This window comes from Equus caballus, chromosome 9 (genome assembly GCF_041296265.1).
Source record: "Equus caballus isolate H_3958 breed thoroughbred chromosome 9, TB-T2T, whole genome shotgun sequence".
In the NCBI taxonomy this organism is placed as follows: Eukaryota; Metazoa; Chordata; class Mammalia; order Perissodactyla; family Equidae; genus Equus; species Equus caballus.
In genome coordinates, this window is record NC_091692.1 from 64,854,939 (window position 1) to 64,871,682 (window position 16,744).

General features: G+C 40.4%; 1 protein-coding gene across 2 annotated transcripts in view; it reads right to left on the reverse strand.

Annotated features, from left to right (window-relative positions):
- LRP12 (LDL receptor related protein 12) overlaps nucleotides 1–11,130 on the reverse strand; it is an 86,205-nt gene extending 75,075 nt beyond the window's left edge. Inside the window, exon 1 of one of the 2 annotated variants that reach the window (XM_003365614.5) lies at nucleotides 10,778–11,130. In XM_003365614.5, the coding sequence (XP_003365662.1) occupies nucleotides 10,778–10,856 (79 nt within the window). In that variant the 5' untranslated portion in view covers nucleotides 10,857–11,130. The remainder of the gene's footprint in view (nucleotides 1–10,777) is intronic. The other variant, XM_001494687.6, reaches the window with a different exon arrangement.
- Nucleotides 11,131–16,744: the final 5,614 nt, after the last annotated feature.

A 16,744-nucleotide genomic window follows, 5' to 3' on the forward strand; every position in this document is an offset into this window, starting at 1 on the left:
TACATTAAAAGGATCATACACCATGATCAAGTGGGATTTCTATCAGGGACACAGGGACAGTTCAACACCTGCAAATCAATCAATCTGATACACCACATTAACAAAACAAGGAATAAAAAGTACATGATCTTCTTAACAGACACTGAGAAAAGCCTCTGACAAGATCCAATATCCATTTATGATAAAAAAAAACTCTCAATAAAATGGGTATAGAAGGAAAGTACCTCAAAATAATAAAAGCTGTAAATGACAAACCCACAGCTGACATCATACTCAACAGGGAAAAACTGAAAGCCATCCCTCTGAGAATAGGAACAAGTGTGCCCACTTGCTACTCTTATTTAACATAGTACTGGATGTTTTGGCCAGAGCAATTAGGCAAGAAAAACAAATAAAAGATATCCAAATTGGCAAGGAAGACCTGAAACTTGCACTGCTTGCAGATGACATGATTCTATACATAGAAAATCCTAAAGAATCCATTGGCAAACCATTAGAAATAATCAACAACTACAGCAAAATTGCAGGGTACAAAATCAACTTACAAAAATCAGGTGCATTTCTATACTCTAATAACAAACTAACAGAAAGAGAATTCAAGAACACGATCCCATTTACAATCACAACAAAAAGAATAAAATATCTAGGAATAAATTTAACCAAGGAGGTGAAAGACCTATAGATTGAAAACTATAAGACATTATTGAAAGAAATCAATGATGACATAAAGAAATGGAATGATATTCCATGCACATGGAGTGGAAGAGTAAACATAGTTAAAATGTCCATACTACCTAAATCAATCTACAGATTCAATGCAATCCAAGCAGAATCCCAATGACATTCTCCACAGAAACAGAAGAAAGAATCTTAAAATTCATATAGGGCAACAAAAGATCCCGAATAGCTACAGCAATCCTGAGGAAAAAAACCAAAGTTGGAGGCATCACAATCCCTGATTTCAAAATATACTAGAAAGCAGTAGTAATCAAAACAGAACAGTACTGAACCAAGAAAGACACACAGATCAAAGGAACAGAATTTAAAGGAAGTCCAGAAATAAACCCACAAATCTACAGAGAGCTAATCTTTGACAAAAGAGCCAAGAATGTGCAATGGAGAAAAGAAAATCTCTCCAATAAATGGTGTTGGGAAAACTGGACAGCCACATGCAAAAGAATGAAAGTAGACCATTATCTTTCACCACACACAAAAATTAACTCAAAATGGCTTAAAGACTTGAAGGTAAGACTTGAAACCATAAAACTCCTAGAAAAGAATATAGGCAGTACACTCTTTGACATCAGTTTTAGAAGCATCTTTTCAAATACCCAATGCCTACTCGGGCAAGGGAAACAAAACAAAAAATAAACAAATGGGACTTCATCAGACTAAAGAGCTTCCACAAAGCAAAGGAAACCAGGAAAAAATGAAAAGATAACCCACCAAGTGGGAGAAAATATCTGTAAATCATATATCCGACAAGGGGTTAATCTCCAAAGTATGTAAGGAACTCACACAACTCTACAACAAAAAAACAAACAACCCAATCAAAAAATGGGCAGAGGATATGAACAGATATTTTTTTCCAAAGAAGATATACAGATGGCCAACAGGCACATGAAAAGATGTTCAACATCACTAATCATCAGGGAAATGCAAATCAAAACTACACTGACATATCACCTTATACTTGTTAGAATGGCTATAATTACCAAGACAAAAAACAACAAATGTTGAAGAAGATGTGGAGAAAAGGGAATCCTCATATGCTCCTGGTGGGAATGCAAATTGGTGCAGCCACTATGGAAAACAGTATGGAGATTTCTCAAAAAATTAAAGATAGAAATACCATATGATCCAGCTATCCCACTACTGGGTATTTATTCAAAGAATCTGAAATCCACGATTCAAAGAGATGTATGCACCCCTATGTTCACTGCAGCATTATTCACAATAGCCAAGATGTGGAAGCAACCCAAGTGCCCATCAACTGATGAATGGATAAAGATGATGTGGTGTGTATATACACCACACACACACACACACACACACACACACACACACACACACAATGGAATACTACTCAGCCATAAAAAAGATAAAATCATGCCATCTGCAACAACATGGATGGAACTTGAGGGTAGTATGTTGAGCAAAATAAGCTAGACAAAGAAAGGCAAATATTGTATGATTTCACTCATATGTGGAAGATAAACAAATACACGGACAAAGAGAACAGATCAGTGGTTACCAGAGGGGAAGAAGGTTGGGGGTGGTCATAAGGGGTAAAGGGGCACATGTATATGGTGACTGACAAATAATAATGTAGACCCGAAATTTCACAATGTTATAAACTATTATGACCTCAATAAAAAAAATTTTAAAGAATCTCTCTCTCTCATATAAAAAATGTTCCTTGGATTCCTCCGTAATTGTGGAGTCCCGAGACCCAAAAATTTGAGAACTGCTGCTGTACAGTATTCCTTATGCTAAAATACTATAATTTATTCATCCACTTTTGTTGATGGACATAGGGGCTGTGTCTAGTCTGGGAACATAACAAATAAGGATGCAATGAATATTCCTGTACATGTCTTTTGGCGCACATTATGTCCATACTTCTGTTGAGTTTATAACTAGGGGTAGAATCGCTAGAAGTCGCTAGATCATAGTGCATGTTAACATTCAGCTCTAAGAGACAATGCTTTCCAAAGCGGCTATTAAGCATCTGACGTGGTTAACCTAATTGAGAGGGACTACAGGTATAAAATTTGCACTGTATTTCAAAGACTTAGTATGAAAAACATAATGCAGAAAACCTCACTAATCATCATTTTCTATCGATTACATGTCAAAATGATAATATTTTAGATATAGTGGGTTAAATATATTATTCACATTAATCTCATCTTTCTTTTTCTTGTATTATGTGACTACCAGAAAATACAGAACTACATATATGACTTACATTTGAGGCTTCCATTATATATCTATTGGACAGAGCTGCTCCAGGGGGAAAAAGAGAAGTCAAACAGGCCAACACTAATACTGCATATAAGAACAGTCTGAGATGCTTCTGAGAAGGGTATCTGGTTTTGAGGAACCAGGAAAGACTTCCCAGAGGAGGTGACATCTAAAGGAAAGCTGAAGGACAAGCAGGAGTTAGCCTAGTGAAGAAAGAGGCAGAGAAAGGGAGATAAAGCCAGGCAGAGGGAACAGTGTGTGCAAAGACCAGGAGAGAAGAGAAATGTGTGCAGTGTGGCAGGAACATGGTGCAGCAGAGGGGAGTGGTGAAGGGGAGTGACAAGTGACAAGAAAGGTAAAAACCAGCCAGACCATGAAGGGCCTAATGAGTTATGTTTGTATTTTGTGAATAGGGAACTACTGTTGGGTTTTAAGCAAGAAAGTTACATAATCCTATCTGCACTTTAGGAAAGTCACACTGGCTGCTGCTGTGTATGATACGACTAAAGTCAAGACGAGTTGGGGGACGTTACAATAACGCAGACAAAAACAAATGGGTCTCTAGGTGAAGAGAACAGCAGTAGAGGGATGTGAACCTACAGCAAAAGCACTATTCCAAAAGCTTCAGTTTCTTCTAATAAGAATATCTACCTCACAGAGTATTTTATGGATTTAAGCAAGGCATTTTTCTGTAAAAGTGTTCCGTATTCTAACTCTCAGTAAAAAGTTTGAATGTCACTAGTACAGGCAATAATCTCAAAAAACTGAATTCTATTTCAGAATATACTATACACAAAGATTCATTTTTCTACATCTTACTAACTTAAAACCTCAAAGATGCTTTAACAATCGATGAAATTAAGTCAGATAATAAAAGGCTTACTCTTACTTACATTTGAAAAGTAAATCTCAGCTACTAACCATCATAGTACGCTCTATTTAATCTCAATATTAATCTCAGCACCATTTCCCTAAAAACTGAAATGTAAGTGAATTAAAGGTAGCTATCAAGTTACTCTCATTGAATGGTAAGAACATGAGTGTGAAACAAGTTCAGTTCTTCACCAAACTGAGACTAGCACGGCAGTGAGTTATTAAGTATTTGAGAGAAAATCAGAAAACTGTTCTGTCAGCTTCATTTATTTTGAAGTTTTGGGACATTCAAAAGTTATATCTTCTGTAAGTAAACTATACAACATGGGAGAAAAAAAGCAAAAGGTCACTTTATTTTTCTAAAAATTTCTGAAATTCTCTAAGCTACTAATATACTCTTGACTCTTCTGAGACATAGATCAATCTTTATTGATCACTTATAATTTAACTTGGGCAAAAAAGTACTTGAAATCTAACTTTTGCCCCACCGTTTGCTTCTTGCCTGAAATACTCTTAAAACACTGTAGCAAGTTACATTCTGTACCTATTTCCTTGACAAAAATGATAGCCCTTAGAATAGAGTTCTCCACAGACCCCCTTCTTAAACTTCTCCCCGTGTAACTTAAATCCTCATCCTCTCTAGTCAGGTGTTGTATAACAGTCGCGCTCCGAATCCGCCTCCACGTGCTCTGCATCCGTGGATTCAACCAACCAGGGATCGAAAGGCCTATGACGGCTGTCTCTGCTGAACATACACAGACTTTTTTTTCTTGTCATTATTCCCGAAACAATACAGTATAACAACTATTTACACAGCATTTACATTGTATTAGGTACTATAAGTAATCTAGAGATGATTTCAAGTATATGGAAGGATGTACATAGGTTATGTACAAATACTACAACGTTTTACTGTATTTAAGGAACTTGAGCATCCTGGGATTTTGGTATCTGTGTGTGTGGAGGGGTGTCCTGGAACCCCAAGGGACAATTACATGCACCACAATGTCCTTTTGTACACTGAATGTTCATAGCTTCCTCTTTTTTAGATTAAATAATAGAAACTTAACTTCCCAAGGGTCTAAATTGTTCTACAGAATCGTAGAAACAGAAATTCCCTTCACCTCTCATCACTCCTCTTCTCTCTCACCTGATGATCTCATGTCATACTACTTGGAGAAATCTCCACCTTCCCACCCGCAAAGCTGCAGACCCAAGAACACCTGCACCAATTTACCTCCTCCCTCTTGTGACAAGAAAGGAAGTCTCCTTTTTTTCCTGATCTCCATACTCTTCTTTCTGTCTCCACCACTACTACCCTGGTCCAAGCTCCTGTCTCTCTGGCCTGGATTACAGCCAGAACCTCCTCACTGATCGTCCCATCTCTACTTCTGCCTACTTCACAACAATACTACATACAGTGGCCAAAGCGACTGTTTCAAAATATACATCACACATCACTTAAACCTCTTCAATAATTACACTTAAAATAAAACCCAAACTCTTTACAATGGTTTCCAAAGTCCTGAGTTCCTGCCTGTCATTCTAACTTCACCTTGTCACTTTCCCTTATGACCACTGTGCTCCAGCCACACTGACTTTTATTCATTTACCTGCAACACACTAGTTCTTTCACACTCTTTCCTGATTCTCAGTCTTTCATGTTGTTCCCAGGTGCAAGGTTCTCTTATCCCAATCGTAACATATTTAGCTATTCTTTAGGTCTTACAAACGTCTCCTTGACAAAGAAGCCTTCCCCTAATTACTGTTATTCACTACCTCGGGCCTTTGTTTCCGTTAGAGCACTTATTACAACTTATTCACTAGACGGTAAGCTCCATGGGGCAGAAACTATGTCCATCAGGTTGCTGAGCCTTACACAGTGCCAGACATAAGAGCTCAACGAGTATTTGCTGAATGAATGAATGAGTGAAGAGACGGGGTTAGGTTGCAATCTCTGCTCTACCACCTCCTAGTGGTTTAATTTTAGATAAGTCACAACTTCTCTTGAGCTTCAATTTTCAATTTTCTCTTCTATAAAAAAGGGATAAATACCTCACAGGATTGCTAAATGATACCTAGTGAAGATTAACTGGCAATAAATAAAGACCAAGCACAGTATCTGAACCTAATTTAATAAACGTTATAAACTTAATTTAATAAATGTTCAGTTTCCTTCCCTTCCTTCCATAGCTTAGACAGTGAACATTCCCTCAGCTAATTCAGTACTGGAACCATATATAGAGATAGATAGATCCATTTATATATAAATCTATTGTTGCATCTATTTAAAAAGACTGACGACATGCATCTGAACAGATAGATTGGGAACTTGTATTTGCAGGATCTAATCCTATACCTTAGAAAGTGGGAATAAGTAATGTACATCTATTACTCGCCCCTCCCAAAAAGTGGATGGGGGAGTATGAAGAGAAAAAGAGGAGAAACAGGAGGGAAAAGTAACTGTAGAAATGAGAAATCATTAATTCAACTTCAATTCCTAAGTTTAGAACAACCTTTACTTATCTATAAAGATTTGCAACAAGAACAGGATTAATACTCATTCTAAATTTCTGAAATAAAAACATTTTCTATTTGCTTAAATTCATGTAAATCTCACCCATATTAAACGTATTTTCCTCGTTTTTACCTTTCACTCCTTAAACCATAATGTCATTGATAAAACATAAGAAAAACAACAAAAAAACCCATCCGCCACAAAAACCCCTCAGATCAGAAACCCAAAAAGGTCTCACTGCTCCCTCAATTTCTTGATAAGCTTTAAATTTTCTAACCATCAAAGTATGTATTTTCTTTCCTAACATTTTCATTAACTACTGCTCACTTTTCAAACTGACATGACTTTTATGTTCTCTTCAGAGATTTGACTTTCTAGAAATCTTCTAAATCACTTACCACAGCTCATTCAAATCTCCTCCATACTCTTCCTGGAACACAGTATCCCTCTGAAAGAGGTCATTTAATACTTTCTGCCTGATAACCACTTTGAATTTGGTGGACTGTGCTACATACCTTCATATTCTCCCTAGGACGTGGATATAATTTAGATTCTAAACCCAAGGAAAGGTTTATGTTAAGCAATTTAATTCAGTTTTACTCAATATATTTTATGTAATCAAGCTTGACTTTTTTAGAAGTAATTGGAATCTGGTTTAGATTTTTTTTCTCATGTTCCAATTATTTCTACAACCTTTCTAAAATTGGAACTTCTTTTCTATCCTTAAACTGGAAATGTATAAAATGCTGCTGAAACTCCCATAAAATTCATGGGTAAAGATTTATCCATTAGATAAAATCCAAGAGTAAAAAGAATATTTTATGCTACCACAACATCTAAAACAGTACACTGTGCAGAGCAAAGACTCTTGAACATAATAAGCTGAAAACCAGTTTAAAGATGAATTTTATCACAGGTCAGTCAGTATATGCCAGGAAGAATTCTCAAGAACAGCAAATGCTCTGCCAGCAAGTAACCAAAAACTAACCACCTTGCTATTGTAAAATGATAGACAAATACAACAAACATTCTAAATTACATTTTAAGGCTTCATCTAGGGGAGTATTTTTCAAACTACAGACCGCAGTCTATTAGTGGGTCCAAAATTAATTTAAGGAGTCCAGATCAGCAAACGAAGAAAGGAAGGGTGAAAGAAGGGAGGATAAATAGAATATAAAATGTCAGAGTGCTTACAGGTAATAAGGGCATTATTTCATGAACAGGTAGTATTATTTCATGAACTCTGTTTTGTTCTGTATACTGGGAGTAATATAATATGTATTTTAAGGGTGGGTTTGACTAGAAAACAAAAGTTAGAAAATACTGATCTGGAAAAAACGATAAAGCAATGAAACTGTTACATTTACCAAGTTATTGTTTGGGAGGTTGAGCAAGACTAACAGCTTCTACTGAGTAGCAGACAGTTTTAGAAACCTCCATACATTTGTAAAAGCCGGACATCCCTCTGTGAGATGCGAAGAAGTACCTTTTCCTCTTACAGAAGGCCTAAAACATGCCCAGCAAAGCTCACAGGTGCCCCCACTAATGTTCTTATCCCTTCAAACTTCCCAACGCACAAGTCAATCTTTACTTCCTCCTAACTCTCAGGACCGTTCAGTGCAGTTAAGATACAGGAGCTCCTGAAAGGTAATCACTGGTCCTTGAACAACTGCTTCTAGAAAACATAAACTGTATTCCATATTACAATCTAAAGGTTAAAAATAAGACTCTGGCATTCAGAAAAATAACTTGGAAGTAAAACAGTCACACTATTCTACTTCAGGTCACATTTAATAGTCACATAGTCCACTAAAATGGTCATGTGAAGAGAATAAACACCAAAGTAAACAAAGATCTCTTTTTAAAGGTATATGAAATGTTTCCAAGATTCAAGGCACAACCTGGAGCCATTTAATATTGCAAGGAACAGGTAAGAAAGAGTCACTCTGAAGAGTCAGTATTGGAACTGCCTAAATATTGGCCACTCAATCTGCATTTCTTCACCGGGTCTATGTTAAGAGTTACTCTGAAAGCTCAGTTCTTTTAACAGAGCTTTCTAATTATTTTTGAAGCCACTTAAAAAAAAAAACACCACTTTTTGATGTAGAAGGGACAGTTTCATAAATTACAGCTAATATCTGTTCTAAAGGTTCAAGATGATGGGTATTTCTCAGGATGCACCCACTACTCATCACAACTACTGTATATTCAAGGTAAACAAACCCCACTATTGTCATGGAAGCACATCCCCCCCTCCCCCGTACTACTGTTAGAGCTTTTTCTTCTCTAATACAAAACTGCATATGGTTGGAGAGAGAGAAAAGGACAAAAAGTGCAGCTACAAAGAGAATTTTCCCAGTTGCAGACTGAAGGGTTCCTTTAATCTCTGCTCACAGTTTAATCTTCTGCCTAGCTCACTACCTCCTTTTTTCTTATACTTTGAAACTTGTTGTGGCTGGAGACATCAACCCTTGGCATAATCACTGGCTAGTTTTATAATTTGATCCCACATGATTGGAAAAAGGAGTTTCAGTCTTTGCCTACTAACAACTCCTCATTAAACACAAATTCCAAAAACATACATCTTTGATAAGCACCTACCAGAAAGTCATTTTGTGTACAGGTCTAAAAGAATGCACCAAGACAAATTACAGGTTCACAGCCTCTTACTCCTAGAGGCAAAAAGACTTTTAGTTCAAACACTAACGACACAGGTTTTAATGAGAGAAGAGCAAAAGAACTCGTTTGTTTATCCATTCTGATCAGACATCACTAAAACTCAATTCTGATTACAGTAGACGACAAAGCTGGACACCCCTAATCGCCCTAGATTAAAGATGCCTCTCACTTTCTTCTCTCTCCTGGGCCATTACACCAAACCTAGAGAACTATACCCACCTTCAGGCTACAGGAAACAACATAATAGCTTATTGATCTCTGGTGTAGACCCAAAACCACAAGTCATCAGGCAAGTAGGGATCACAGCCACTTGATGCAACTAACAATCAAAAGTCATGCACTGGGTTTTCTGGTCACACACAAGCACACCAGTGGCTATTACCACATCAAATCTGGACCAACCTCCCCAGCTTCCCACCCCAAACAAACAAAAATAATAACATAGTAATTAGGTCAGGGCTCAATACATTCTGAATCACACAGAAAAACTATTTCTTGGCTGTCAGTAAATTTCAATTTAAGTTCATTAAATTCTTCATTTAACGTAATTTCTCAGGTTTTAAAAGTTACCATCACATTCAATTCCACAGACAAACGCTTTCAAAAGAGAGAATACTCGCTCATGAATTACATGTTGACTGCACTCCATCACCACCGCCATTACTGGAATGAGTGTTTGTGGCAAATTTTAAGTAAAATTTACCAAAGCATGATAACTTCTAATTATTTTCTTCTGAAGAAATCAAAGCACCACTCCAAAAAGCAAAGGTTAACCGTGTTCTCTAAACACCTATTCAATGTGTTTAACTGATGAACTAAGAACGGTGAAGTCAGAAGTGGAACTAAAGTCTCCCGCAAGGAATGTTCTTTCCAATTAATTCCATTTAGCTCTTTTTCGGAACCCAACGTAATATAAAGCTTGGTCCTCACACATCGTCTTCAGCCTTCTCTTAACCTCAAAGGAATATAGGTAATGCAATCCATAGACTAGAATAAAGCAACAGTGACGACATAAGCAGACAATGATGGATGAAATGACAAACGAACTAGGAGTCAGGGTAGACACTAAGGAGTCAGTAACTAGGAGTCAGAACGCCCTAAGACGGAGACACTGAGGTGGGGCTGGAAACTATTTTCTGGCCTTCCCCGCGTGCCGCTCCTGGGGAAGGCACAGAATCCTGCCCGCCCGGGATCCACGGAGCCTCGGCCCCCGAGGGGCAGGCAGGGGAAGAAAGTAGCGGGCTGCTCGTTCAGGGAGTGGGGAAGCGGGGAGAGATGCGGTGGGAATTTCACTGGGGAGAGAACTTCTCGACCCCGGAAGGGTCGGGGTGGCAGGACCGTCCCGGCAGCGGCGGGGGCGACCTTCTTTCCCACACAGTCATACATCTTTGTGTCTGCGGGTTGTGCAAGGGGCTATGAGTCCTCGAGGAGCCGGCCGCGGGGCCCTCCAGCCCAGGTCGGGAAGTCTGCCCGCCACCCCTTGCTCCCCGGGGGTTCCCCCGGCCGGGACGCCCCAGCTCCTCTCCAACACCCCGCGGGTCCGGAGGTGGGCGAGCGCGCGAAAGCATCTTCGCGTGCGGACGCCCCCTCCGCTGCATCCACCCCTCGCCGGGTCTTTGTCCCGCCGGTGGCCGGGGTCTCTCGCCAGTTCTCCCGGGGAAGCCCTGTCCTGGAGGCCTCGGGGCCCGGGGTCGCCCCAGCTTTGTGAGGTCAGCGGGGCGCGGAGACGCGGACACTTACCGTACACCCCGGCGAAGAAAAGCAAGACCAACGCAGACCTCCACCGCGGAGACTCTTTTGTGCTCCAGCGACGGGCCATAACCACGGCAGATGGAGGGAGAGAGGAGGAGATGGAGGAGGAGGAAAAGGAGGAGGAGAAGGAGGAGGAGGAGGAGCCGGGGCCAGACACCGCCGCCACCGAGCCCCCGGCTGCTCCCTGCGCTCTCCGCGGCGGCGGGAGGGGGGAAGGGAGGGGCCGCCGCCGCCCGCGCGCGCTCCCTCCTCCCTCTCTCCCTCTGGCCCTCCCTCAGCCGCTCGCCAGCTCCCACCCCGGGCGGCGCGAGAGCCCTACGCGGGGCGGCCCTCTCAGGGGCGGGGGGAGGCAGCGCGCGCGCCGGCGCGACGCGAGGGCTGGCGGACGCGCAACCAGGGCCTCGGGCTGCACAGGCCGGCCGGCGCCGCCAACCGCCAGACGGAGCGCGAGCCGGCCCATGCGCTCATCCGTGCGATCGGCAATCCCCTGGCCCGCCTGCTTGGGTGCCCGCCCCGCGCTCCGCCGGACTTTCCGCGGCTCCGGGCCGTTTTACTCTCGACTGGAGCCGGAGGAGCAAGGCAGTGCCAATCGATGAGCGAGCGCGCGAGCGCCGGCCGCTCCGCTACCCGGCTGAGTGGGGCCCCATTGCGGAGCTCAGCCGCGGTCCAAGACCTCGTGCTGCCCCAGCAGTGGCGTGAGGGCCAGGTGGGAGGCTGAGCGTAGCTGCGTGTGCGGAGAGCGTGGGGGTCGAAGGCTGGGAACTTGGGAGTTTCTCTCCCCTATCCCTACATGCCTCCGCTTAATATCGGCGCGGAGCCCTGGGTGGGTGGGCGCAGGTTAGGGCAGCTGATCCAGGCCAGGGGTCGGTGCAGAGGACTGTTGGGGAGCTCGGGCTGGACACCACGCTCACGGTGCCCGGGATGAGTCGGGCAAGGCTGGAGTGTGGAGCTCTTCCAGTCTGGCGTGGAAGCCGCGGGAGACAGTTTGACATCGCGCAGGGGAGACGGAGTGGGGGCGGTGTTTAGAGCTGGGCCGGGATGCTCGGCTGGAGCCGTCTTTGGGGAGTCGAGAAGTGGGAAGGGGGGGTTCATTCAGCACTTCCTAATTTCCCTAAACATCTTCGCCCATCCCGGCAAGTGTGACGCCTCCTTCCTTAGATCTCCTAGCAGTTTCTAAATACCTTTGTAGTGACACTCGCACGTCAGACCTTCGCCTTGTGTTTTTAGTGTTTGTCTGCACGTCTCATCTCGCCTGCTGGATTTATCATTGGTCTTTACTCGCACTCTCCCGGCAAGTCATTGAAGACCTACAAGGCACTATGCTGACCGATTGACAGAGGTTACCTGTTTTTAATCCCTAACAACCTTGTGACATAAATTTTATCCACGTTTTATAGATAAGAAAATGGGACTCAGTTTAAATTGCCAAAACAATATAAGTAAATGCTTTGGAACAATTTTTCTCATTCCAAATTCAAGACTGTTTTCCCTATACCACAGCATACTCTGTAGAACGGTGCTTAGTATATAGGAGGTAAGTGTTAAATTTTAAGACATACTTTTTTGAATGTACATTTAAGGCTTTCCCTCTATCCCCCACCGATGTGTCCCCTTTAAGATGGTTTTTCCAGGAAATGGTATTCCAAAAGATAAAAAATTTATTAACGAACAATACAAAATCCAATAATTAACAAATCTTGTATCATCTGGCAAAAAAAAAAAAAGGAAAACTCAGACCTCCAAAAATGTTTTCCACTCTCATTGGAGAAGAGGAGCAGCTTCATAGTTTCTTCGTTAAACAATCCCCAGTTGTCTTTCCTAGTTTTAGGAATCTACGCTCTACTTGGTTGTGTCTTGAGATAGAAATTGTAGAAACTGTGCTGCCCATGACTGCTGTGTTTAGGACAGGCCACAAACAAACAAAATGAGGAGAGACTGTGGACTGCATCTTCCCCTCCCCACTTTTAGTACCACTTGGGGAACCCTATCCAGAACACAAGACACACTGTGCCTGCAACAGTCCCTTGGCTGATGCATTCACGCCCCTCCCACCCCTACGCTTGCTCTTCCACCCAGACCTGTCTTCTGGGACTTAACGAGTTCTAAAGGTTTTTGGTCTTAGGGTCCCTTTAAAAACACAATTTGGTAGGGACTCCAAAGAGCTTTTTATATGGGTCATATCGATATTTACCATTTAGAAATTAAACCAAATTTTTCAAATATTTTTAAATTCATTTAAAATAAAAAATGCATTACAAGTTAACTCTGTTTTCCAAAGCACAAAGATTTAGTGAGAAGTGTAGCATTGCTTCCATCTTTGGAAATCTCTTTAAGGTCTGGCTTAATAGAAGACAGCTGGATTCTCCTGTCTGCTTGTGCATCCAGTCTGTTGCAATATGTTGTGTTTGTTGAAGAACATGAAAAAAACCCAGCCTCACACAGATATATAATTGACAGAAGGAGGACCTCACTACCTCCCCAGGGTCCTCAGATAAAACTTTGAGAACTGTTGATCTAGGTGTCTATCTTAATGCCTTCAAAACCTAAGCATTGGGGCTGACTGGTGGCTCAGCAGTTGAGTTCATATGTTCCGCTTCCGTGGCCCAGGATTGGCGGCTTTGGATCCCAGGTGCGGACATGGTACCGCTTGGCAAGTCATGCTGTGGCAGGCATACCACATATAAAAGTAGAGGAAGGTAGGCACGGATGTTAGCTCAGGGCCAGTCTTCCTCAGCAAAAAGAGGAGGATTGGCTGCAGATCTTAGCTCAGGGCTGATCTTCCTCAAAAAAAAAAAAAAAAAAAAGGAAAAAAACCCCTAAGCGTTTTGTTTCTTGTTGGAAAGAATCTAATAAATATGTATTCTAAGGTATAAGCAACTGAACACTTCAATGTTCGCCAGCCAGGAATGTTTATCCTTCATGAGAGAACATTTTTATTTATATGAAATTTAATTCTGATAGAATATCAGACATTGGTAAGCAACGTGGCGCAGCATAGGTACTCAATATCACCCTTTTTCTTAATCCATCTAGCTGGTACCTAGATGTCTACTTCTGGGCTAGTATATCAACATATAGGAGAAAGCACTTAGAAATCTATAAAAATTATTTTAAGTGGTTAGTATTGGAAACAGTTCTGTTGCAGTTGGCTGCTAGTTTAACTTGGCCATTTTCAGATTTGCACCCTATAAAACGTAGAGCAAATTCCTGAGACTTGTATGGTTCTTAATCCCGGTCCCTGAATCCGTAGATGGCTTCAAGGGTTTTCTTAAGCTTCCTGAAATTGTATGAAAATTTTGTGCTTGTGTATTTTTGTAGGCAGAAGATTCATTGTTTTCCAGTAGATTCTTGAAGGGCTGTGTCAACCATTAAAAAAGTTTAAGACAAATTGAATGAGGCAACTATTTGAGCTGCTTATTAATATTTTTCCAAATGACTCTTAAATTCCTCAAATATATGCATTTGGCAGTGGAGAAGTACATGAACTGTTTCTTTTTCCCTTGATATATTTTGAAAAGAGCCACAACCCTCCACTTTATGGAGACATGCCCTTAATAATCCTTCTGTTTTGATTTTAAACTTCTCTTTCCTCCTTGTTTGGTTATTACCACATATAATGGTTTAATTTTTACTCTTGCCACCAATAAAAATTCACTTCTTCCTGATGTAGACCCTTCTCCATTTAGTAACATTTGAGAATCTCATCAATGCTATGAGGTTATACTGGGAATTTAAGTCTACCACTCTGAGCATCATCTTTTATTGGAAAGAAAATTGATGATAGTAATTCTTCTACTTGGCATGCTACCAGGCAAAGCTAAATCTTTTAACTTCCCCTCAAAGAAATATTATGTTTAAAAAAGAAAAACAAGCTTGATAAACATATATAACTAAACGGGAAAGAAAAAAAATTTTTTTTAAAGATTGAAGTTAAATAAATGAGATATCTTTGCAAGCAGATTGTAATTTCCACGGAAACTGAGTAATGTTGGGTAGCAAATGAGATTCATCAATCTAGGCAACTTCTATACCAGCTCCCTAGCACATTTATCGTGGTTATTGTTTATTATGGTCTGTGCTCTGACAGGATACCTAGCATTGTACCAAGTAGCAGAGACATAATCCTGGCTCAAATTAAATAGCCCCAATTCACATAGATTTAGTTTTGCCCTCATAAACTCAACTTCTTAATTGCAAAACCTAGCCAAAGAGCATGCGTGAATTTACAGTGCTAATAACATGTATCTCTTATAGCCATATGAAACAGTTACCCTTACCAAGAAAATGAGGAGAAGGAATGTTAGACATTGGTATTTATAAAAAGATACTCTGAGCATTTTTGTTGTTTAACTGCTAAGTTTCAAAATGCACATAACTGTGTTTTTTAAGTTCTTCCTATAATTGATTGAGGATATGAATTGGAAATGCTCCTAGGATGGAATTGAGTCCCATATGAGCCCAGCAGAAGTGAATTGGCAACTCTGTGGCAACCCAATGGCCCTTTATGGGGAAATGTTGTGAATTTCATATATAACTTATGTGTTAGTACTCTCTCCAAGTCCAAAAAGGATTTGAGGTTCCCCAGTATATTTAACAATATAGTAGACTGTAGTTGTTAAGGGTATAGCTCTTGAGAGTTCAACAAAACTGAGTTTGACCTAGGTAGTTAACCTGGGTCAAGTAACCTAACCTTTTGTACCTCATATTCCCACTTACAAAATGGGAAAAAATGAGGGCCTCGTTAAATTATCTACATGCCTTAAATGAGATAATAATAGTTACTAATATATATTGAGTGCTTACAGAATACAGAATTACAAAATATATATTGAAATGCTATACATTTAGTCGTCAAACAATCCTGTGATATCAATACTATTATCATTTCCATTTTTCAAATGAACGAACAGGCACAGAGAGGTTCAGTAATTTTCTCAAGATTACACAGATAGTAAATGGTCAGCATTTAAACTCAGGCAATTTGACTCCAGAGCACACACTCTTAATCATTCTACCATGTATATATGTATGTAATGCACTTAATTCAATGCCAGGCACTTAGTAGGTACTCAATAAATGGCAGCTACTGTTACTAAAACACATAAATGACATAAACAAAACAGTCCTTATTCTTTAATATCATACAATTAAACATAAAATACATATAGTTATTTTCTGTCTCTCTTCCTTTCATTTCCTGGAAGTAACTGATACTACCTTGAGTTTCGTTTAAGTTAGACATAAATTAGCCTCTTTTAGATTTCTTTCTAAAAAGGAAAGTAATTTTTTAAAGTTTTATTCCTTGAATTTAGGAAAACATCAAGTGAATATCAGTTAGATGAAGCATAAGTCTGGCTTTTTGCTGCTTGTTCTAATTTATTTTTTCAGTGACCTTGTAGTCATTATTTATAGTTTCCTTTGAAGATCAGAGAGCCTTGGGTTGCTTATTGCCCTAATCTTCAGAAAAGATCTATGACAGATTTTTGTGATCCCAAAGAATACACCAAATCATATGAAACCGCTCAGTTATCAGGTTGTGAAAACAGAGGTCATTCCTACTAAAGAATAGATTACCCCAGCTTCGTCATGAGAAGAATATTCTCCTCGGAAATACCCAGGTGGGTTTGCATTTTGAATAAGTACCAGCTGTGATGGAAAGGAATAGTCTAATCCTTTCGATTCCTGTAGTCCGCTGCCTCACTTGCACAGCAGGGGACATGAAAGAAATGGTGTCAAAAAGTATTTCAGTATAAAAATTTTATTTTCATACCCAATAAAATGAATTAAGGAACTGGAAAAAAGTCCAGCACTTCAAGAACATTATGTCTGTTGGTTCTAGTCACCAGGGCACTTAACTCCAGTCACCACAACTTTTTTCCATGTTATTACTAGCTCTGCTTAAGTACAGACACTCCTGAGATGGAAACCCAGTTTATAAATGCTTATATGTACAAA